This window comes from Saccopteryx bilineata, chromosome 10, assembly GCF_036850765.1.
Source record: "Saccopteryx bilineata isolate mSacBil1 chromosome 10, mSacBil1_pri_phased_curated, whole genome shotgun sequence".
NCBI classification, from domain to species: domain Eukaryota; kingdom Metazoa; phylum Chordata; class Mammalia; order Chiroptera; family Emballonuridae; genus Saccopteryx; species Saccopteryx bilineata.
In genome coordinates, this window is record NC_089499.1 from 57,583,994 (window position 1) to 57,607,979 (window position 23,986).

The following is a 23,986-nucleotide window of genomic DNA, read 5'->3' on the forward strand; positions in this document are numbered from 1 at the left end:
CTCATTAGCATCTAGAATCCTCAGAGGCCGACGTGGGAAAGCGGATCACTTGAGAAACAGGCCTGACACTACAGACGAAGGAACCATGCAGAGGTCAGCCTTGTTTTATCAGCACTCTGGAATGGCGGTGCCAGAGGTCAATCCTGGTAAAACCGAGATAGCAGGACAGAGAGTGAAACAGCGGTTACAGCCTGCGCTCTGCTGGCTTCAAGCCACTCTAGGCGTCTGTCCTCACTCTGACTCTCACCTTGGGCAGGTATTTAGTCACTAAAGCCTCAGTTTCTAACCATAAAATATAAACAATAGTGTTAGCCTCACAAAGTTATTGTAAATAATGGAATGTAGAGGACTTGGCCTAAGGTCTAGCACATTGGCTCTCAATGCAATTTTGTCCCCCAGGGGATATTTGGCATGTCTGGAGCCACTGTAGTTGTTATAACTGGGGGGTGGTAGCTACTGGCATCAAGTGGGTGAAAATTTAGAGTTCTTTTAAACATCCCACAATATTCAGGACAACTCTTACAACAAAGAATTATCCAGCTCAAAATGTCAATAATGCCAAGATTTAGAAACCCTAGCTGAGCTCATAGCAAGCACTCAATAAATATGAGCTATTAAATTATCTTGACTATTATAATAATAAACAATCAAGTTGTAGTTTCTTTCCCTCAAGGATAACCAGCAACTGTGATTACAATGATAAGAGACAAAAATACATTACTTACTCTACTTCTCGGAATGCTGGGTAACAGATCTGTCATTCTGGAGACAGGAAGAGTTTGTTGCTTGTTTGATTTCGGGAAACCTAGTAACTTTTTGAAATAAATAACATAGCAGAGCATCAAAACTGCAGTAAATAAAAGCTGGAAAAAAATAAAGAAAATAATGGGTTTAAATCAGTTTCAATATAGGTATAATTAAGATATGCCTATTAATTTATCTTTAAAGGCCAAACAAGAAATAGAATGGCCTTAATTAACTGCACCTTCTACTGAGCCATGGCTCACTGTCTGGGCTGTTCCCTGAGACTGAGCTTCACTGCTGCATCTCCAGGGAAAGTGTTCCAAGCACCTCACCTGACTGGGGGTGTTATGTTCTTGGTGAGCAGAACATAATTTCCATGACAGATATCCACCGATGTCAGAGATGTTCTCAAAGGACGGGCAAAACAAACAAACAAAAACCCACGGCTCTCCCGACTAAACAGCACATTATGAGGATTCCAGGGTCCTGGCTGGGCTGATAGCCAGAGACCTGTCATCATCTAGGAATGGGATTTCCCATAAACTCTGGAAACTGACTTTATGATTACAAAGCAGAATTGAGCTGCTGGCTCTCTCCTCTGTACCCAGTGTGTGGGCAAGGCAAGAACTACTACTAGATGAAAAGGGAAAGGTGGAATGACAAGCGAGCCCACTTTCCTTCCACCCATTTGGGACAAAGGATGGCTTTTGGCCAGGAGCAGCAGCCTGGGGATTTATTTGCAGGCTGGGAAGGAATGTTCTAAGAGCCCCCTTCTACAAGTTCCCTTCTACACTCTTCCCCCATGAAAACAGCTCAAGAAGGAATAGGACCTCCAGGCTCCCTTTTAATCTGGAAACACCTGTAGGAAAGGCACAGAGCAAGGACAAGAGGAGTCTTGGTTTAGCAGGTTTATGCTCCTCTGCTATCCACACCTGTTCCATCCATGCCTGAGAACAGAGCCTACCATCCACTATTCTTCTTTTTCTTTTTTAATTTTATTGAGAAATAATTGACATCCACCACAGTATAAGTTTAAGTCTCACAGCATGATGGTTTGATTTACACATATTGTGAAATAATTACAATAGGTTCAGCTAGCATACATCTTTTCTTTCTTTTTTTTTTTTTTTTTTGGTGAAATGAGGGGAAATAGAGACTCCTGCATGTACCCCAACTGGGATCCTCTCAGCAACCCCATCTGGGGCTGATGCTCAAATCAACTGAGCTATTCTCAGCACCCAGGGCCAACACGCAAACCAACTGAGCCACTGGCTGTGAGAGGGGAAGAGGGAAAGAAGGGGGAGAGGGAGGGGAAGAAAAGCAGATGGTTGCTTCTCTTGTGTGCCCTGACTGGAAATTGAACCTGGGACATTCATTCACTGGGCTAATGCTCTATTCATTGAGCCACCAGGGCCCCTCCTCTTTATTTCTAGAGGAAAATTGATGTAACATAACATTGACTGTTTCAACCATTTTAAAGCATACAGTTCAGTAGCTTTTAGTACATTCAGTGTTGTACAACCACCATCACTATGCTATTCCAGAATATTTCCATCACTCCAAAAGGAAATTCTGTACCCATTAGGCAGTCACTCTCCATTTCTCGTATGCTATGACAATGACTGATCTGCCTCTGTCTCTCTGGACTTGCCTATTCTGGATATTTCATATTAATGGAATTATAAGATAGGTGGCCTTTTGTGTCTGGCTTCTTTCACTTAGTATAAAGTTTTCAAGGTTCTTCATGTTGTAGCATGTATCAGTATTCCATTTTTATGGTTGAAAAATATTCTATTGTATGAATAGAAATGTAAACACTACATTTTGTTTGTCCGTTCATCAGGTGGGCATTCCGAGTACTTCCACCTGAAATTGTGAATAGTGTAGATATGTACAATAGTGTAGATATGTACAATAGTGTACATCCATGTACAAGTTGTTTGCACACCTGTTTTTCATTTTTTGGGTATATACCTAGGAGTGGAATTGCTGGGTCATTTGGCAGTTCTACATTTAACTTTCTGAGGAACTGCCAAACTGTTTTCCATAGTGGCTGCACCATTTTACATTACCGCCAGCAACATACAAGGGCTCCAATTTCTTTATATCCTCACCAACACTTGATATTTTCTGTATTTTTTTTATAATAGCCATCCTGATGGGTGTGAAGTAGTATCTCATTGTGGTTTTGATTTACATTTGCCTAATGACTAATGATATTGAGCATCTTCTCATGAGCTTACTGGCTATTTATTTGTCCATCTTCTTTGGAGAAATGTCTATTCAAGTCCATTATTCACTTTTGTTGTTGAGCTATAAGAATTTTTTATACACTCCAGAGTGATCCTTTTGAAATCTGATGCCATGGGGTGAGTGGCTATATGAGAAAGAACTTGGAGGTGGGTTGAACAAATGGAATCCCAGGGTACTGGCTGTGGCTTGTCTTCTGATATGAGGTGCTGCTGGCTCTTAGGCCTCTGACACATAAATTGACAGAGAATGTGCCAGAGAAGAGCTCTCAGAAGTCTTAGGATAAGCAAGCAAATAAACTCAGAACTGGCCTTGCTGAGGCCTTGCTGACTTATGACCTATGTAAGACATATCCTGGGTGGGAGTTATGATCATCAGAAAATCATCGCCTGACCAGGGGGTGGCGCAGTAGATAGAGCGTCACACTGGGATGCGGAGGACCCAGGTTCAAGATCTCGAGGTCGCCAGCTTGAGCGCAGTCTCATCTGGTTTGAGCAAAGCTCACCAGCTTGGACCCAAGGTCGCAGGATTGAGCAAGGGGTTACTCTGTCTGCTGTAGCCCCACGGTCAGGGCACATATGAGAAAGCAATCAATGAACAAGGTGTCGCAACGAAAAACTAATGATTGATGCTTCTTATCTCTCTCTGTTCCTGTCTGTCTGTCCCTATCTATCCCTTTCTCTGACTCTCTCTCTCTATTCTCTGTAAAAAATAAATGAATAAATAAATAATAGAAAATCATAATGAGCCCTGGCAGGATAGCTCAGTTTGTTAGATCATTATCCTGAAGTATAGAGGGTGCTGGTTCAATTCCTGGTCAGAGCACATACAGGAACAGATTGATGTTTCTGTCTCTCTCTCTCCCCCTTCTTCTCTTGCCACAATCAATAAATAAAATTTTAAAAAGAAAGAAAGCCCGGTGATGGCACAGTGAATAAGGTATCAGCCTGGGATGCTGAGGTCCCAGGTTTGAAACCCTGAGGTCACCAGCTTGAGCACAGGCTCACAAGCTTGAGCATGGGGTCATCGACATGATCCCATGACTGCTGGCATGAGCCCAAATGTCATTGGCTCAGCTGGAGCCCCCTGGCCAAGGCATGTATGAGAAGCAATCAGTGAACAACTAAAGTGCCACAACTACAAATTGATGTTTCTCATATCTCTCCCTTCCTCTATCTCTTTCTCTCTCATGTTCTCAAAAAGAAAGAAAGAAAGAAAGAGAGGAAGGAAGGAAGAAAGGAAGGAAGGGAACAGAGGGGAGGGGAGGGGAGGGAAGGGGAGGGGAGGGGAAGAAAGGAGAGGGGAGGGAGCAAGGGAATCATAATGAAAGTACCTTTCCCAAAAAGAGTTAACCAATAGCTAGGTGTCTGCGTGGCCCTCCTGTCCTATTAGGGAGAGTGCATCAAAAAGTATGATGAGGTCCTGGCCGGTTGGCTCAGTGGTAGAGTGTCGACCTGGCGTGCAGAAGTCCCGGGTTCGATTCCCGGCCAGGGCACACAGAAGCGCCCATCTGCTTCTCCACCCCTCCCCCTCTCCTTCCTCTCTGTCTCTCTCTTCCCCTCCCGCAGCGAGGCTCCATTGGAGCAAAGATGGCCCGGGCGCTGGGGATGGCTCCTTGGCCTCTGCCCCAGGCGCTAGAGTGGCTCTGGTCGCAACAGAGCGACGCCCCGGAGGGGCAGAGCATCGCCCCCTGGTGGGCAAAGTGTCGCCCCCTGGTGGGCGTGCCGGGTGGATCCTGGTCGGGCGCATGCGGGAGTCTGTCTGACTGTCTCTCCCTGTTTCCAGCTTCAGAAAAATACCCCCCCCCAAAAGTATGATGAATGCTGAGAACTATAGCTAATAAAATGTGGCAAAAATAATCACAAATAACTTGTCTGAAATATGCAGTTGTTTGCAAATATACTAGCTTTCAGGAGGCAATTCTCATTCTTATTCTATTCATTTTAAACTATTCAATATCTCTTCTGTGTTTCATAAAAATATTTGTAGTTTTTGCCTAGGACATGGAAAAGGTTTTCACATAAATCATTACTAAAAATTTTAACTTACCTTCCTATACATTAAGAAAAAAATTACAAACTGCTTTAAACTATAAGATGTTCTGGTAACTATCTGATCTTAGGCTCCATTTTTTAAATTAACACTTGTACTCTATATTTTTATTAGAACTAGAAATATGAACTAGAAAATAAGATGAAAATGAAGCCCAAACTACTAAAACTAAAAATATATCTACGAAGACTTGATTCATGCCCTCTGAATTATGTAAGATATTTTTATCTCAGGTTAAATAGGTGTGGTAGAGCTTCCTTCTATTCTGAAAACAACTGACTGCAATCCAGGGAAAAGAATAGACATGCAATTTGATTCCCACCCTATTCCCTTATTACTTTTTTCCTCCTCCATAAGACAGTCAGACAGTCAGACAGTCAAAGATCAGTTTGATATGGGCTTGCCCACAGAATGTCTACAGGAATTTTGATGACTGACAGTGAGGCCCAGTGTGTGGCCTTCACCAGGTTCCTGGGGACCCCAGTGGTGTCAGTTTGTGGAGCAGGATAAACATGACAGCCAGAGGAGAGGCAGTGACAAGACCATCTTTTTAGAGCTTCCTGCCTTCCTCACATGCCTGGATACTTCACAGCTAAACCATGTAGGAATGGGAACAAGAAGGAAAAACCAGATGGAAAATAGATTACACAAAAGTTAAAAGCTATAAGTATTACCTGGGCTAGAGAGAAAATGTGCAGTCCCCAGTGAGGCAGCCACAGCACGAGACAAGCTGTCAGCATGCTCTTGAGGATTACCGACAGGCTCTCAGCAAACATCTGCAACATGTGGTAAGAAGTGCACTTTACAAACACCATTATAAACTATGCAAAAACATTATTAAAAACTATTTTAGCCTGGCCTGTGGTGGCACAGTGGATAAAGCGTCGACCTGGAAATGCTGAGGTCGCCGGTTTGAAACCCTGGGCTTGCCTGGTCAAGGCACATATGGGAGTTGATGCTTCCAGCTCCTCACCCTCTCCTCTCTCTCTCTCTCTCTCTCTCTCTCTTAAAGAAAAAAATTAAAATAAAAAAAAAAACTATTTTAAAAGATGTAAAAGAATGACAAATAGAAAATCTGGGATACTGGTTGCCCTGGCAGTGGGGGTGGGGCACATGGTTGGACACAATTTTGATAAAGGTCTGTTTAGGTTGAGTGGTAAGTTCATGGATCTTCAATATATTATCATGCTTTACGATTTACATGTATGTTTTATACATTCTTTTGTACATATCAAATTATATATTTTAAAAGATGAAGAAGAAAGTTAAAATTAGTATACAACTAAAAATAGAATTAATAGAAAAATCTGAAAGACCTTTATCGTTCTTTTACACCGTTATCTAAACTATTAATTTCCCTATTAGCAAACCTGTTTTTTCATTAATAGCAGAGGTAAACTTGAGCTCAGCCCACTGCCAAATTTCAAGTGAATGAACTAAACTGATCGCATTACCTCTCTCCAAATACCTTTTTAGATACAAGTCTGAAAAAAACCCATTCTTTCCCATAAAGGCATTTAAAAACAAACAAACAAAAAACTACTTTTGCATTTCCTATTCACAGCAGAAAGTATACTGACCTTGAGCTTGACAAACATATGTGCTTGTGCCAAGACCCAGAAGGGCTCTCCCACAAGTTCCACCACAGCTGAGAGACCAAACACCACAACTCCAGTTCCATAGTGGGGGATAACATTAGGGTCAGGCACTTCAAGCAACTGTAACCAAATCCAGCCCAGGAACAAGGACCAAAACACACCCAGAGGGACTCTAGAAATGGAAGAGGGGGAATGTTTTTTAATATGCTAAATATTGAAAAATAACTATATATTAAAATAGTAATACTGAACAGAAAATAAATACAGTTATAATCATAAAAATAGCTAATTCTTATTTAGGCACTTACTATGTGCCAGGTACTATATGATTCACCCCCTTTATCTCACTGACACCTCACAATGATCCTGTCATTATCTCCACTTAAATGATGAGGAAACTAAATAAAAAATAACAAATAAATGATGAGGAAACTAAGGCTGACAGGCACTGGGTAATTTGGCCAAGGTCATGAACAGGTAGTGAAGGGCAGAAGTAGGACCCAATCCTGATCTAATGCCAGACTATACTCCTATCCATTGTGTTATACTGACTAAAAATGCAAAAGTCCCCTAAAGTGTGTGCTTGTTTCCACTTAGAATGACTAAAAGACAGTATATAGCTGGTACTTACACCCAAATGAGCAATAGTCTAGTGCACAGTATCCCTTCCCATGTATACCACAAGAGCACTTAAATATGGCTGGGTAATTAGTGCCATTCCTCTAATAAAGAGAAACCTACCAGCCCTTATGATATCCATAAGGAAATAAGGAGTTGCACAAGGGCAGCACTGGGAAACAGCCTCAATCACCAGCCCTCCCTACAAGGATTTAAATGCAGAAAAGCTATTATAATTTTTAACTGATGTTCTTGGTCTTCAAGATTATTCTAAAAGGCTTAGAACTGAAATCAACATAACAAAATTGAAGCAAGATATAATGAAACTCCTAAAAGGCTTTTATAAAATACTAAGTGGTTGTTAAAAGTTCAGGAAATCCCACAGGGGAGAAAGATTAGGAATAAAAAAGGTGGCACAGGCCCAGTGGGGCCCAGTGAGGCCCAGATAGGGATGAAGAACAGCAGAAACAACCTCCAAAAAGGGTAGAACTAGGGCTAGAAACCTGGCCCAGAAGCCCCCCAGAGCCTCCACCTGGCTCCTGGCCATCCAGAGAAAACAGTGAGGCTGCTTTTTCCACACAGAGGCTCTTCCCTTTTTAAACCATGCCAAGGCTCCAGAAACCCACTGCAAAACCAAAGCTGGAGACAATTCAGATTTAGGCAACTGTTATTCTTTAACTGGTAATATTTGTTTCACTTGCCTTTGAAACTGTTTCCTGACAAAGCACAACTCACGTTAGCCACAGGAGGTTGATGGTCTGGCTCCAATTTCTCTGGGTGCTTCCACTCAGACATGCTCTACGGAAGGCCTCCCTGGCCAGGAAGATGGTGGTCGAGTAAAGCAGTGTCAGCCTGAAAAGGAAACGCAGAAATCAATAAGGTCTCTAGTGTTTTTATAGAGAGAATTTCTGAGATTTTACCAGCAACAGGGAGGAAAGAGTCTTGATCATAAATCATTGGTGGTGATGTGGAAAACAGTGAGTTCTTACAGGACCCCTCGCTAGTCCAGTCAACTCAAACAACAGAGTTAGGAACCAAATAAAGAACACCTGAGTGTGTGTCTACCTACGCTGTTATGGCTGGGATAGAAACTGGCACCGTGGCCCCAAACCCAGCAGGATCTGTGGCTATAGGCAGAGGTGTAGCTCAGACGGTAAGGAAAAGGACAAGATATGACCCTATACAGCAAGGGAACCACTTGGTCACTGTGAGACTGGAGACCTAATGGCCCCTGTGAGAGAAGCTGAGGCTCTAGCTAAAAGAATCTCAGGACAGGCAAAAAAGGCTGGCCACCATTACAGAGGCTGCTGCAGCCCAGGTCAGCAAGGCTTGTCTGTATACTTCTTAGGCGGCAGCATCCTGGCGAACCTTCCTGCCCCTTAGTGAGGAGTAGCTGAGGTTTCCCTTCCTCAGCAGACTGTGGATGGCCCGGGGCTAAGGTTTCTGAGATTGCCCAAGCATCATCCTGGCACCCAGTGTTTCTGTCCAACATCGCGAATGAGGAGACGGAACCTTATATTAAGCTGGCTGGAGGTCAGACAATGACTATCAAAGCAGGGACCTACCAATCTGGAGTAGACTAGCTGGGGAGAGGCCCAAACTGCTTTAAAGTCTGAGCACCTAAGAGCAGTGGTCCCCAACCTTTTTTGGGCCACGGACTGGTTTAATGTCAGAAAATATTTTTATGGACTGGCCTTTAGGGTGGGATGGATAAATGTATCACGTGACCGAGACAAGCATCAAGAGTGAGTCTTAGACGGATGTAACAGAGGGAATCTGGTCATTTTTTAAAAATAAAACATCGTTCAGACTTAGATATAAATAAAACGGAAATAATGTAAGTTATTTATTCTTTCTCTGCGGACCGGTACCAAATGGCCCACGGACTGGTACCGGTCCGTGGTCCAGGGGTTGGGGACCACTGCCTAAGAGGATTTGATCTTTTCCTTCTTGCCTTTTTTTTTTTTTTTTTTGGAGGCAAGGGGAGAGAGAGAGGGAGACAGGAACATCAAGCTGCTTCTGTATGTGCTCTGACCAGGGAATCGAACCGGCAACTGCCATGCTCCAGGACAACACTCTGACCAAGTGAGCTACACATCCAGAGCTTAATTTTTATTGATTTTTAGAGAGATAGAGAGAGGGGAGAGGGCAGGGAAGCACCCAAGTGTTGCTCTACTCAGTCATGCATTCTTTGGTTGCTTCCCATGTGCCCTGACCAAGGATCAAATCCACAACCTTGTTTCAGGATGGCGCTAATAACCAACTGAGCTAATCAGCCAGGGCCTCCTTCCTGCTTTTAAAACAGTAGTTCTCAGACTATGGTCTTTACTTCAAAATCACTTGAGAAGCTTGTCAAAATGCAGATTCCCGAGCCCCTCCTCAGTACTACCTTGTGCAAAGCTCCCCCAGTGATTTCTTTGTCCATCAATGTTTGAGAATCTTCACTAAGCTCCAATACCAGAGCCAAGAGCATATGTTTGGTAGGTATCAGAAGTGAAATGCTGTCTGGAACATAATGTCTTGTTTATTAGGTCATGAAGATGCACCTGAGAAGCTAAGATATTCTGCGCACTCAAATCACTTCATATACCCTTGTGTCACTTGTGAATACAGAAGATGAGTGGGTGTTCTTGAACAGAAAGGAGGAGAGTAGAAGAAAAAAAACTGAGTCCAAAAGACAAAGCAAGTCAGCTAAGAGCCTCCAAGGAACTGATGACAAGAACACAGCTCTTACCCCAGTGGCCTGTTTCCATTACACAATTCACTGAGAGAGAAAAAAATTCACTGAGGGAAGGAAGATGGTGCTCCAGCCCTGTGATTACAAAGCACATCCTCGTGAACTGCAGAATTCCTGCTGCCTTTGCTATCAGCAGGACAAGAACGTACAATTATCCCCGAGATAAGGTTTGCAATGAATTACTCCCACTCCTCTCCTGGGTTATAAGAGCAGATGAACAGGAAAGAGCTGGCAGGGAAACGTGCAATTGGAGGCTACTAATGGAAAACACTCCATGGGTTCCTTAAAAGCAACGCTCCCTGCTCATTCCCCCTCCCCAGCATGCTTCTCCTCAGCCCACTGCTAACACACTCTGACTTAATAAATGTCCAAGCTTCTAGAATTCGAGGGTGACACACAGTCAAAACCTGACTGGGGATGTGCCGTTGTGGACACCACCAGGGCACATCCCTTCTTACCTTACATTCACTATGCCAATGATTTCCTTTGACAGGAAGCGAAGAATAAATGCATTCAAGACAAAGGTGATCAATCGAAACAACACCTACAAAAAAGAAGAAAAAGACGTAAAAATAAGTTATGTTGGGAGTGTTTACTTTGCTGAAATGAAAACAACATGGCTGCTCTTCCTAATGTAATAACATACAGCAGCTTTGCCATGGAAACCCTTTCTTTTTTAAAACATTTTTAAAAAATTGATTTGAGAGAGAGAAAAGAGAAGAAGTGGGAGAAGGAGATAGAGAAAGAGATCAATTTGTTGTTCTACTTACTTATGCATTCATTGGTTGCTTCTTGTATGTGCCCTGACTGGGGATCAAACCCTCAAACCTTGGCATATGGAAACGATGCTCTAACCAATTGAGCTACCCAGCCAGGGAGACCTTTCTAAAATACTCAACCTGTCTTGCATTTCTTCCAAAATTTCATTCCTTGGACCTGACCAAGTGGTGGTGCAGTGGATAGAGCATCGGCCTAGGATGCTGAGGACCCAGGTTTGAAACCCCAAGGTCGCAGGCATGAATGTGGGCTCACCACCTTGATCTTGGGGTCACTGGCTTGAGTGTGGGATCATAGATATGACCCTATGATCACTGGCTTGAGTCCCAGGTCACCGATTTGAGCAAGGGATCACTGGCTTGGCTGGAGCCCCCAGGTCAAAGCATATATAAGAAAGCAATCAATGAACAATGATAAATGAAATCAATGAACAATCAATGAGCAACTCCCTTGCTGTCTGTCTGTCCCTGTATGTCCACCTCTCTCTCTCACACACACACGCTAAAAAAAAAAAAGAATAATTCATTCCTGGGGATCTCTTGACATGCCTGGGCAGTGCTCAAAGAACCCATCAGTAAACTCTTATTTACAGATGAGAATAGGGTGGCCCTGACAGACTCAAGGAATCTCTTTGGGTTCAAAGTCAGGCACTCCAGGAGGCAGAAAGAAAATTTTAGTTAGTGCTTCACATTCCCCCTCCCTCCAGCCTGTTTGGAAATAGCATGCACTTAGCAAGTGGGAGCCTGCAGGGTATAGCAGACTCACTATTAATCTAATTTCTCTTTCTTTTCTGCTTACTAATATCTGGGGATTCTGACAATGACATCTAATCTCTGAACTTCAGTTTTTAAATTAGAAAACAGGAAAGGCTGTATTTACTTACTGAATATTTGCCACTTTCCAGAGAGGAGTTGAAATAACTTTTACTGATTTTTTTTAATTCATTTTAGAGAGGAGAGAGACAGACAGAAAGGGAGAGAGAGAGGAGAGAGAGACAGAGAGAGAAGGTGGGGAGGAGCTGGAAGCATCAACTCCCATATGTGCCTTGACCAGGCAAGCCCAGGGTTTCGAACCGGCGACCTCAGCATTTCCAGGTCGACGCTTTATCCACTGCGCCACCACAGGTCAGGCTGAAATAACTTTTAAATGACAACTGTGATAATAATGTAATACAATATGGGGGGGGGGACAGAGTCCAGCTACTGCCATTTGAAAAGAATATATCCTGAGCCTTTCACCTGTCAATTAAAGAAAATCCCTTAGCAAAGAACTCTTCCCATGAGACAGAGAACAGGTTGCAATTAAATGGGGTTACTAAATGGGGACACTGGCTGAGGTGCAAGCCTAAGTGGCTCTCCCTCTGTGCACGAGCAGCACCACAGGTATAATTCAACTGCACTCAAGAGGAAACCAGAAATCACTCCTCTGTCAAGCACTCTCAGTTACCATGAACAGCTGCAATCTTAGTCAATCAAAGTATGCCAATGAACCGTTAAAGTCTGAAAACCTCCAGGGAAAGGTATGACCAAAAAGGGAGAGTGCAGTTTAACACGGTCCCTTGAAGTGTCACAAAGCAGCAAGGTCTCCAAAGCCAAGGTATCACAATCTAAACATTCACGGTGTCAAAAGTGACCTTTTTTGTGAGTCTAGTGAAAGCTCTGTAGCTCCCCTTAGAAACATGCAGGTACATACAGGGGTGGGCTAAAGTAGGTTTATAGTTGTGAGTATGCGAAACAGAGTTTATTCTTGTATTATTACTTATTGTATTACTTATTTGAATTACAACTGTAAGCCTACTTTTGCCCACCCCTGTACATACATACACACAAAATTCTGTATTCAGTATTAGAGGTTTTAAGACAATTCACTGAGCCATTAATGGGAAAAACCATTGAGCTGAAAATCTCAACTCATCATTTAACTGTTAGCCCCATCATGCTCTAATGTTTATAAGTCTCAATTTCCTCCTCTGTCAGATGAGGCCGCCTATTTCATGGGTTGATAACAAGAATCAAACAACATTGTGTAAGTAAAAACATTTTTGAAAAATGCATAGATGAAAAACAGTAATACTTTCATGATGGCCAGCTTGGAGTTAAGACAAAATAAACTCTCAAATTCTTGCAGATTTCAATGTAATTGCAAAGCTACCTCAAGTGTCTGTATTGTAATCTGAGAAAGCATTCAAGATTGAATGAAAATACTCATAAACCCTAAAGATTGTGTATACTTTTTAAAAACCTCATGTTTATATTAACTTCAAAGTCAAACTTATCTTTGTCTAAGAAACCTAATGTCTCAGGCTTTTCCCAATCTCTCAATTGGTTGGAATAAAAGTTTGAACTAATGAAGCTCTGAGGCTGCTCATAATACCTACTGTGTGCTCCACACAGTGGCTCTTATTAATAACAGTCTTCTTATTAATAAAGTCCTTTAACTTTGTAAAGGAATTTACAGTTTAAAAAGAGCTTTCACATGTTAATTATTTGACCCTTAAAAGCAAACAGGTAAATGCACATGAAGCAAGTAAGACTCAGAGCAAGGTGAGTTGCTCAATGTCATTTCATCTCTACAACCATTTAAAAAATTCTAATGATCATAATGAAAATAGCTAACATTTATTATTTATAATGTACCAGGCACATAATAGGCATTTCATCTAATCTCCCTAATGACCTATGAGGTTGCAATACTGTTCTCATATGAGGAAACTGATGCTTGGAGAAGTTAAGCAATCTTCCCAAAGATGGGCATCTAGCAAGAGACAAGGCCCAAACTTTAGCCCAAGACTGCTTGTTTCTTCTCCTAAACTCCATATGAAACACTGGCTCTCTAAAAATAAGGGGAAGGTGGACTCAGGACTTTTGTGAAAAGGGTTGAATGACTGCAGAGTGAGACATAGAGAAACTGAACCACTTGATTTAGAGTAACCAGCTCCTAGTGTTAAAAGAAGCTTTGGATACTACTTGGACCAACTGGCATGTACCATATCTGACAGATGATGAAAATTAGGACCAAGAAGAGGAAATGATTGGTCCAAGATCATATAGCCAGAAGGGAGGCACAGCCAACATTTACTAAGTACATAATAAGAGCCAAATACTGTGTTAAGTGCAATTATCTGCATAACTTCAATCTAGACTAAGAGTAACCTTACCGGCCAGGTACTATTATTACCCCCAGTTTCCAATGAGGAGCTGAGGCTTAGGAGGTGAAGCCACTTGTCTTGGTTTATGCACAAGAACACGGTAGAATCAGGATTTCAATTCAGGCCTGCCTGAGCCAAAGTCCTTGTTCTTAGCTATGCCATATTGTCTTTCTGAACTCAGTGCAGAAACTGAGAGTTTGAGGAAGGTGTTTGAAGATAAAAGGTGGAGCATAAAGAAAAAGAACCCTTTGCCTTAAAAAATAACAGATTCTACAGCACCACAAACACCCCTGGCACGTGACCTCTCTCCTACTGCCCTAGGGGAACTACAATCCTCAAAAGGAAAGTGGCTTGTTTGCAATCTCTCCGCCAGGGCTCTGAACGCAGGCTCCCAACTCCCGGCCCAGGAGCTCCCTCTTCGCCTCCACGCCCTGCCGAATCCTTCTGTAGCGGGTTCGACCGAGACTGAGTCTGCCTGCAGACTCGCGAATGCCAGCTGCGGGTCGCCTTGGGGTCGGCGAGGCAGAGAGTACCTGCAGGAGCAGTCCGGAGGAGGCCTGCCGGGCCGCCTGGCCCAGTACCTCCTGGATGCGCATAGCCACGGCGACCGAGCTGTCACCGGGAAACGCCGCTGCTAGCCGGCTTCGTCGCGAGAAGACAGCGTCACGGAGTAACTCGCTCACTGATTGGTGATTTGGGGACAAAAGGCGGGGCATACAGAGTATGGGCCCTTTAAGTGGGCCGGGTTGGGGTTCGTCAGTGCGTCTGCGCCGCATCTCTTCGTTTTCTGCGGGTGTGCTTTGTGTGCCCACCCCTACTTGTCTCCAATAAGGTAAATAATGGCCGTAACAGAGAAATGTAGAGTCGCTAAAGCCCTTTCTGAGATTCTCAGCCTACCACCCAGAAAACACTGACTTCTCTGACCTCATTAACAAAATTCATGTCTTTTGACCTTTGCCTACAAAATCGTAGCCATAGCCCCTTGAATTAGGCTGGACAGGAAATGACCCAATTTAATAGAGAAAAAAGCTGAGGACCAAAAGTTAAATTTTGACATGTGTGGTTTTATGGAATCCTTCCTAAAGTTCTGAGAATTGGGCCTTGTCAAATGAGTAAGGTGAGTGAGACCTGGAGATACGAAGTGACCTCTACATACACTTGTCCCGGGGTGGAGCAGAGCAGGCCGCAGGCTCCTGATCCTAAGCTTACCTCACTTGCCTGCATACTACCAGTTGTGAGGACAGAGCAGAGAATGGACAGGAAGTGCTTTATGAAATGTAAAGCACCCAACACACACAGTTAGCTGTTCTGTTGTTCTTATTATCTGCTATGCAAATTCTAGGAAGCCTAATCTATTCTAGGCTTCCTGTGATTTGACCCCTAACCTACCTTCTTAACCATTTTACATACAATCACTGTGCTTTCCCTATGCACTCTAGACTCAAGCCATTAGGAGCCCATAACTGTTCCTCAAACAGACCCTGCCTCATTGACCTTTGCTCCTGATGCCCTCTTTGTCCAAAGTGCCTTCCCTGATGGCACCCTACTCACCCAGACCCCACTGTCCTGACTTTTCTGAGTACCACCATCAGCTCCTACTGCTGACTGAATGTGTGTCCTCCCCAGATTCATATGTTGAAGCCTTAATCCATGCTGTGATGTTATTTGGAGGTGGGGCCTTTGGGAGATAATGATGTCACAAGAATAGAGCTCTCAATGAATGGGATTAGTGCCCTTATAAGAAGAAACAAAAGAGAGATGAACTTTCTCTTCACCCTGTGAGGATAGCAGTAAGACGACAGTGATCTTTAAAACAGGAAGAGGGCTCTCACCAGAACTGAATTAGTCAGTACTTCATCTTGGACTTTCCAGCTTCCAGAACTGCAAGAAATAAATTCCTGTTGCTCAAGTCATTCAGTCTCTTGTATTCTGCTACAACTGCCTGAGCAGGCTAAGATAGCATTTGTAAAGCTCTGTGTAACCCTTTGTAACTCAGCACAATCTGCTTTGCAATGAACACTAGCATACGTTTCTCTGTCTAAATAGCCTCTGAGCTCCAAGAAGGCAAGAGTGAAGCTCACCTGGCTTTATCTCCCGCAAGGTGGCAGAGAAAGTTTCTAGGACACCCATAAATACCTCCTGGTACTTACTGCTGTTGGAAACAGATAATGAGGCTCAAGGCCTATGTACCTCCATATCCCCATCTTGCCAGATTAATTGATCTCTATCTTATGGTAGAGGCTCAGAATGTGAGCTTTTGACTGTCAGAAAGACCTGGCCCTGAATCCTTATTCTGCTACTCACTGAGTGACCTCAATACGTTTAACTATTAAATCGGGAATATTATCTGTCCTATGAGGATAAGCATAAGAATTAAATTAGACAAAAGTCTGGCCCTTAAGAAGCTTAAATTCTAGTAGGGGGAGACTGAAAAACAAAAACCTAACAACAAACAATAAAATTGTACATAGTGATAAGTTCTGTGAAAGAATGAAGCCAGAGAAGGTAATAGAGACTCTTGGAGTGGCAGGAAGGAATAATGTTCTGGAAGGCAGAGCAAATCAGGCACCCATGTGAGAGATGAGTGTACCCACAAAGGAGAGCAAAGTGTTGGAGGGTCAAGATATTCAGCCTAAAGGCTGAGATGCCCAAGGCCTGGACCTGGAAGCTTTCCTACCCCATGGACCTTGGATTGGCAGGTAAGGTAGGCTCTTGATCCCCAGCCAACCAGCTGCCTCCCCCACAGCTCATCCCTGGAGCAGAACCAGCCAAGAGCTCTTTATGTCCACATGCTCCTAACCCTGGTCATCCAGGTGGACTGGACTGGGAGGGACAAAGGGATCATTTCACTAAGGTCCAAGAAGGGCAAAACCTCCTAGGGATCCAAGGTACAGACCCCAAGGGGCTCCTGGGAAAAGAGTCATGGGTCTTTTTTTCTTATTCTGAAAGTTAAGACTTAGCAAGGAGAGACTAAACAGTACTTTGTGCCCAGAGCCATGCTAGGTGCTCAGGGGAGTGGGGAAGAAGGAATTGTGATGAAAGTCAATGACCACTGGCCTGACCTGTGGTGGCGCAGTGGATAAAACATCAACCTGGAATGCTGAGGTCTCCGGTACAAATCCCTGGGCTTGCCTGGTCAAGGCACATATAGGAGTTGATGCTTCCTGCTCCTCTCCCTTCTCTCTTTCTCCTATTTCTCTCCTCTCTAAAATGAATAACTGGCTGACCAGGCAGTGGTACAGTGGATAGAGCATCGAACTGGGATGCGGAGGACCCAGGTTCAAGTCCCCAAGATCGCCAGTTTGAGCGCGGGCTCATCTGGTTTGAGCAAAAAGCTCACCAGCTTGGACCCAGGGTTGCTGGCTCGAGCAAGGGGTTACTCGGTCTGCTGTAGCCCCACGATCAAGGCAAATATGAGAAAGCAATCAATGAACAACTAAGGTGTCACAACGAAAAACTAATGATTGATGCTTCTCATCTCCGTTCCCTATCTATCCCTCTCTCTGACTCTCTCTCTGTCTCTGTAAAATAAAATAAAAATTTAAATTATTTAAAATAAATAAATAAAATTAATAACTAAAAAAAAGAAAAGAAAGTCAATGACCACTGATGCCACATCAGGCACTTGTCTGAGCTCTCTACTCCTTCATCCTCTCAACAACCCATGAGGTAGGTATTACAAATAAGGGAACTGAGGCACAGAGATGTTATGTCACTCATCCAAGTCCATTTAGCTAGGAAGTGGTCAAGCTGGTATTTGAACCCAGGTGCTTTCTACAAGAGTGGTGTGCCTGCCCTCAAAAAATTTTCTGGTCCTGGCCCTGGCCGGTTGGCTCAGTGGTAGAGCGTCAACCCGGCGTGCGGAAGTCCCGGGTTTGATTCCCGGCCAGGGCACACAGGAGAAGCGCCCATCTGCTTCTCCACCCCTCCCCCTCTCCTTCCTCTCTGTCTCTCTCTTCCCATCCCGCAGCCAAGGCTCCATTGGAGCAGAGATGGCCCAGGCACTGGGGATGGCTCCTTGGCCTCTGCCCCAGGCGCTAGAGTGACTCTCGTTGCAACAGAACAACACCCCGGATGGGCAGAGCATCGTCCCCTGGTGGGCGTGCCGGGTGGATCCCGGTCGGGCGCATGAGGGAGTCTGTTTGACTGCCTCCCCGTTTCCAGCTTCAGAAAAATACAAAAAAAAAAAAAAATTCTGGTCCTGAAGGACACCTAAGAGTCCTCATATCTAAACCACAGGAAATATGTGGGGCCCTGAGGGAGTAGACCCTAGGAGGGCTGCAATGGCCCAGTTGCACTGAGCCTCTCCAAAGACATCGCCTCTGTTAATGGTATTGGCACCAACAGGGCATGGCACACTCCATGGTCTTTGTGAGGAGGCCTAAGCTCAGGGCTGGTGAGCTATGGCCTGCTGGCTGTGGCCTGCTTTGTATGACCTGCAAGCTAAGAATAGTTTTTATAGTTTTAAATGGTTGGGAGACAAAAAAATCAAAAGAATATTCTGTGACACATGAAAATCATATGAAATTAAAGTTTTGGTGTCCACAAATAAGGTTTTATCGGAACACGGCCACATCCGCCATTTGTTTATACACTGTCCACAGCTACTGTCTTGCTATAACAGCAGAGTAGTTTGGCCCAAAATGCTGAAAATATTTACTATTTGGCCTTTTACAGAAAAAGTTTGCCAAGCTTGCTAAGCCCCAGTACCTGACACACAGTAAACACTTCAGTATTGAATGACTGAATGCATGGGTGAATGAATAATGGAGGACTAGGAAAGGAAGAAAGACAAATAAGAAGGTTGTTTGCCCTGGGGGTCACCTGGTTTGGGGAGCAAGTGATCCTTGGAGAACACCAGACCATAATTGGTGGTCACTGAAGGAGCTGTTTCCCCAGGCTCCCCCTCCCTTTTGCTCTCTGTGCCAGGTGGCCTCCTTGCCAAAGAAAGCTGACCCAAGCTGGCTATTTTATTACAAAGCTGGAGGGGGTGCCAGGGTTTGACCCCACGCCAGTTAGACTCCCGGGGTGCTGGCAGCAGGTGGGGAGGCAGGGTAAAAGCCTGGGCAAGAGGGGCTTGGGACTCCAGCTGGGTGGAGGCAGGAGAGCTGGGCATTATCTCATAAACCAGCCACTAGGAGGCAGAACATCTTGGGTGAGGGCCTCCCCACAAAGCTTTCTGCTGCCTACCTGGTGGAGGACCTCCACCAGGGGTCCCTCCTTGCAAGAGTACTCAAGTCTCTGCCTTTCACTCAGAAGTCCCTGGGCATGAGAACATGGCTGTGCTCCAAATAGTTCACATTTGATGTGTGTGTATGGATCCTGCACTGGGCACTTCACTTTCATAATCTTGTTTTACTTCAGGAGCAGACCCACGAAGCAAGCACTATTATTATCCCTATTTTACAGACCAGGAAACTGAGGCTCAATGAGGTTAAAAGACATGCCTAAGGGCTAGTAAATGGTGGTGCCAGAATTTTCCCTGAGCAGTCTGGCTCTCAGACGCTTAACCAGGAATGAACTAGCGTCCAACCTCAGCAGCTCAAATTCAGGAAGGCTGAGTAGGTCTAGGGATCTGTATTAACCCACACCCTGGGTGGTTCTGATGCAGTGGACCAGACTGTGAGAGGCACTGTCCAAAGGCAGATCTTCAAGCACCTTGAAAAATCTGCCCCCTTTTCTGGGCTGGAGAGTCTGTCTGCTTAAAGCAGGCAAAGCAAGTCCTGAGATCTACCCCTAGGCTTGTCCAGCCACAAGGGGTTTTGTTTTCAGGATTAGGCTGTGGGTCAGTGTTCAGGGCAGCAGGGGCTGGAGGCAGTGCCTGTGGGAGGGCCTTGAAGAAATCCTGTGCCAGGAAGGGTGTACAATGTAACCCTTGGGTCCCAGCATCTGCCCATGGGTTGGGGGCAAGCAGCCACAGGGCCCTGGCTCTGCTGGCTCCTCTAGGCATTGATTTGTGCAGAGACAAAAGAGTAACCTGCAATACTCACACATCAGCCTGGTTCATTTCACTGCAACCTCTATTCCTGAGCTGTCACCCTGTGCTGGGCATCAGGAGGGGCCATGAGAGTGAATGAGACACTATCACTACCCCTTCAGAGCTGAGGATCCCTCTCAGAGGAAGCATAAGTGTGATACCAGGCAGGCTGAGGCTGAAAAGGGGGAATTCAGGGTGGGCAAGGGGAATTCAGGGCTGGGGACCAGATCTTTCTGGCTGGGGCATTAGGGGAGCTTTCTTGTAGGGGCTGTTTTTGGAAGGCAGAGGTCTTGGTCAGAGAACACAAAGGAGGGTACTTGATGAGCCAGTTGGGCCCCAGGATTGGCTTTGACTGCCCTGGAGAACAGAAATTCTGCCACCCACTGGTCTGTGGCCAGTGCCCAGCTGGTGGCCCTGAAAAGAACAGCAAGTTCACAGATATGGACATGTATTTAGGAATGAATAAAAATTCAGTAACATGTGTTCACATGCATGTGGGAAGTGAGTGTGCATCTGCACATGTTTACAGGCCTATTTTCCAAGGTGTGCCTTCAGATAGTCTGTATGTGGTGAATGTATACATGCACATGAGTGGATACATACTTGTGAATTTACATATGAGTATGGATGGGAAAGCATGTATGTCAGATCACATGCAGTGCATGCTACGTGGGAATGTATGAGGGTATGAAGGTGTGTGTGCATGCAAGCATACAAATGTGTGTGCTACTCTGGAGGTCAGCTTTCAGGCTTTCTGATTCTGGGTCCGTGGCCCCCACAAGTGTGATACTGGTTGATATTCTAGTGTCAGACCCCCACTTTCCATGCATCTCCTCAATTAATCCTCTCATCAGTCCTATGAGGTGGGCTTATGATAGTTATATAATAATCTTATGAGTCATTATTTCCATTTTACAGAGGAAGAAACAGGCTCAGAAAAATAAAGTGATTTAGCTAAGGATTACTCAGCCAGTAATTACAGAGCTAGGATTGAAACCAGGCTGCTGGACTTCAGAGGTCCACTTTTACCTTTTTCTACAAGCTCGTTCTCGGTGATTCAAAAGCTCCTGGTGAGGAAATGCTCCTGGCACACTCACAGCTGGCCTGGACCTAACATAGACACCTAGGGCTTTTCACATGTTAGGGAGTAAGGAATTGTTGTCCCTGGGGTCTGGCTCTCAGGACCCAGGGCTACACATGTAGAAAGGTCACATTGATGGAGAAAAGGAGCAGCCCTTGTTTATCCAAAATCCCAAAGAATTTGGGCCAGAGCGAGCAGAGGCCCTTAGCCTGAGCACACGTTGTGCTTCCTAAACTTTGGAACAACAGTCCTGCATAGAGAGTTGCCCCAGACTCTCCTGGGCCAGTTTCTCAAAGGCTACTCACCAGCACCTGCCCTTGGAGAAACCCGGGATCCCAGCCTGTGGAGCCAGGACAGGCAGGGCCTACCTGGGCCCTGACAGACTGTCAGCTGCTCTAGCATCACCAACTTGCATTCCTGTCTTTCTTCTTGCATTGAGGGCCTGAGTGCCACGCAAAAAATTAAAACAAACAACAATAACAGTGCAAAAAATAATAATAATAATAAAAATGAGTCACACAGAATTATTTCCTCCACCATTTGGAGATGAACTAATCTTAAGTTCAAATGCCTTCGGAACAAATCATTTCATTTCTCTGAGCCTGTTTCCTCATCTGTAATATGGGGGAGGTGATAATAATGCCTGTCACATGGGTTACTGTGAGAATTAATGAGATCATGCATGTAGAGGCTTCCACACCACCAGGTACACAAAAGAAGTGTGCGCAACAAATGAGGAGCTCCTGGTGTCATTTTCATTGACAGATCTGACGACATTTTTCCCTGTGACCTTGGAAAAGCATTCAGTATTGCTAGACTTCCACTCCATACCCTATAGAGATTCTTTCGACTTTTTATTTTGTTAGGCTTAATTAAATATCTTTAAATATTTATTTTTATAACTTGGTACCATAAAATTCACCTCTTTTAATATGTACAACTTAGTGGCTGTCCATGTATTCACAGTTGTACAACCATCACCACTATCTAATTTCAGAACATTTTCATCAAAAGAAACCCCATATTTATCCCTTTTTTCTATTACCTCAGCTCCTGGCAACCAGTTATACACTTTGCATCTCCTTGGAGTTGCCTGTTCTGGACATTTTATATAAATGGAATCACATAGAATGTGGATTTTTACATCTGGATTCTTTCACTTAGCATAATGCTTTTCTAAGTCATCCATGTTGTGGCATGTATCATGTATTCCTCTTCGTGGTTGAATAATGTTCCATTTTATGGGTATACCATATTTTGTTCATCAACTGATCAACACTTGGGTTGTTTCCACTTTTTGGTTATTATGAACAGTGTTTCTATGAACATTTGTTTACAGATTTCTGTGTGGACATGTTTTCAGTTCTCTTGGGTGTGTAACTAAGAGCGGGATTTTTGGCTGTTGTGGTAATCTTTTTTTTTTTTTTTGGTATTTTTCTGAAGCTGGAAACAGGGAGGCAGTCAGACAGACTCCCGCAACCGCCCGACCAGGATCCACCTGGCACGCCCACCAGGGGGCGACGCTTCGCCCATCTGGGGCATCGCTCTGTCGCGACCAGAGCCACCCTAGCGCCTGGGGCAGAGGCCAAGGAGCCATCCCCAGTGCCCAGGCCATCTTTTGCTCCAATGGAGCCTTGGCTGCGGGAGGGGAAGAGAGAGACAGAGGAAGGAGAGGGGGAGGGGTGGAGAAGCAGATGGGCGCCTCTCCTGTGTGCCCTGGCCGGGAATCGAACCCGGGACTTCCGCACGCCAGGCCGACGCTCTACCACTGAGCCAACCAGCCAGGGCCATGTTGTGGTAACCTTATGTTAAGCCGCTTGAAGAATTGCCAGAGAGTTTTCACAGTGGCTGTGCCATTCTTTTTTTTTTTTTTTTTTTTTTTGTGTGTGACAGAGATAGAGAGAGATAGAGTAAGGGACAGATAGGGACAGACAGGAAGGGAGAGAGACGAGAAGCATCAATTCTTTGTTGTGGTACCTTAGTTGTTCATTGATTGCTTTCTCATATATGTCTTGACCGAGGGGCTACAGCAGACCAAGTGACTCCTTGCTCGAGCCAGCGACCTTGGGTCCAAGCTGGTGAACTTTGCTCAAACAAGATGAGCCTGCGCTCAAGCTGATGACCTCAGGATTTCAAACCTGGGTCCTCCGCATCCCAGTCTCACGCTCTATCCACTGCGCCACCGCCTGGTCAGGCTCCATTTTTTTATTACAACCAATAGTGCATGAGGGTTCCAATTCTTCCACATCCTCACCAATGGTTACCATAGTCCATGTTTTTGATCATAGCCATCCTAGTGGGTACAAAGTGGTACCTCATTGTGGTTTTGATTTGCATTTCCCTAATGACTAATACTGTTGAGCATCTTTTCATGTGCTTATTGGTCATTTGTATATATTTTTGTAGACATGTCTATTCAAATCCTTTGCCCATTTAAAAATTCCTATTTTAGGCAACATTTACTGAGCACCTACTAAGGGATGGGGAAGGGCACATGGAGTCAGGAACTCTGCTTGAGGCATGAGAGCTCGCTTTGCTCTGCTTCTCAGGGCTGTCACACTGAAGCATGTGTGTGAAGGAAGAGACACTGCTCAAAAAAAGGAGGCACAGACCGGACAAGGGCCTCAAGTTTCAGAGGCTCAGTCTGTGCAATGCATCCTCTCAGGGCCATACTCAACATGGGTTGATCAATACCTAGCAGCCAGCTGACTCGATGTGGCAGCCACTCAGGTCACCAACAGAGCAGGCACCCCTTGGGTAAGCACCCTCGGGGAGTCCCAATTTAAACCCACCATCCCCCAGCCAGGGCCAGCTATATACAATCCCTGGTCATCCCCAGGCAGTTCTGCAGGGTGAGTGTTAGAGGCAGTGAGGCTGCTGGAGCCTGAGCAATAGGGAAAAAGAGGGACCCTGCTCTACCCCAACTTCTGTGTGTCTTATACATGTCCTTTGGCCTCTCTGAACCTCCATTCTCTTATGTGTGAAATGGGAGGATAATAAATAA

General features: G+C 44.7%; 1 protein-coding gene and 1 non-coding gene across 3 annotated transcripts in view; both read right to left on the minus strand.

The window, feature by feature from the left end:
- RFT1 (RFT1 homolog) overlaps positions 1-14,561 on the minus strand; it is a 59,360-nt gene extending 44,799 nt beyond the window's left edge. For both annotated transcript variants that reach the window (XM_066245136.1, XM_066245135.1), the window contains exons 1-6: positions 14,458-14,561; positions 10,458-10,543; positions 7,998-8,114; positions 6,627-6,816; positions 5,721-5,822; positions 726-863 (exon numbers count right to left, since the gene is read on the minus strand). In XM_066245136.1, the coding sequence (XP_066101233.1) occupies positions 726-863; positions 5,721-5,822; positions 6,627-6,816; positions 7,998-8,114; positions 10,458-10,543; positions 14,458-14,520 (696 nt within the window). In that variant the 5' untranslated portion in view covers positions 14,521-14,561. The remainder of the gene's footprint in view (positions 1-725; positions 864-5,720; positions 5,823-6,626; positions 6,817-7,997; positions 8,115-10,457; positions 10,544-14,457) is intronic.
- An 8,133-nt stretch (positions 14,562-22,694) lies between these two features.
- Positions 22,695-22,770, minus strand: TRNAA-GGC (transfer RNA alanine (anticodon GGC)). Its single transcript has one exon. It is a non-coding gene; the product is annotated as a tRNA-Ala (tRNA).
- Between the last annotated feature and the right edge of the window lie 1,216 nt (positions 22,771-23,986).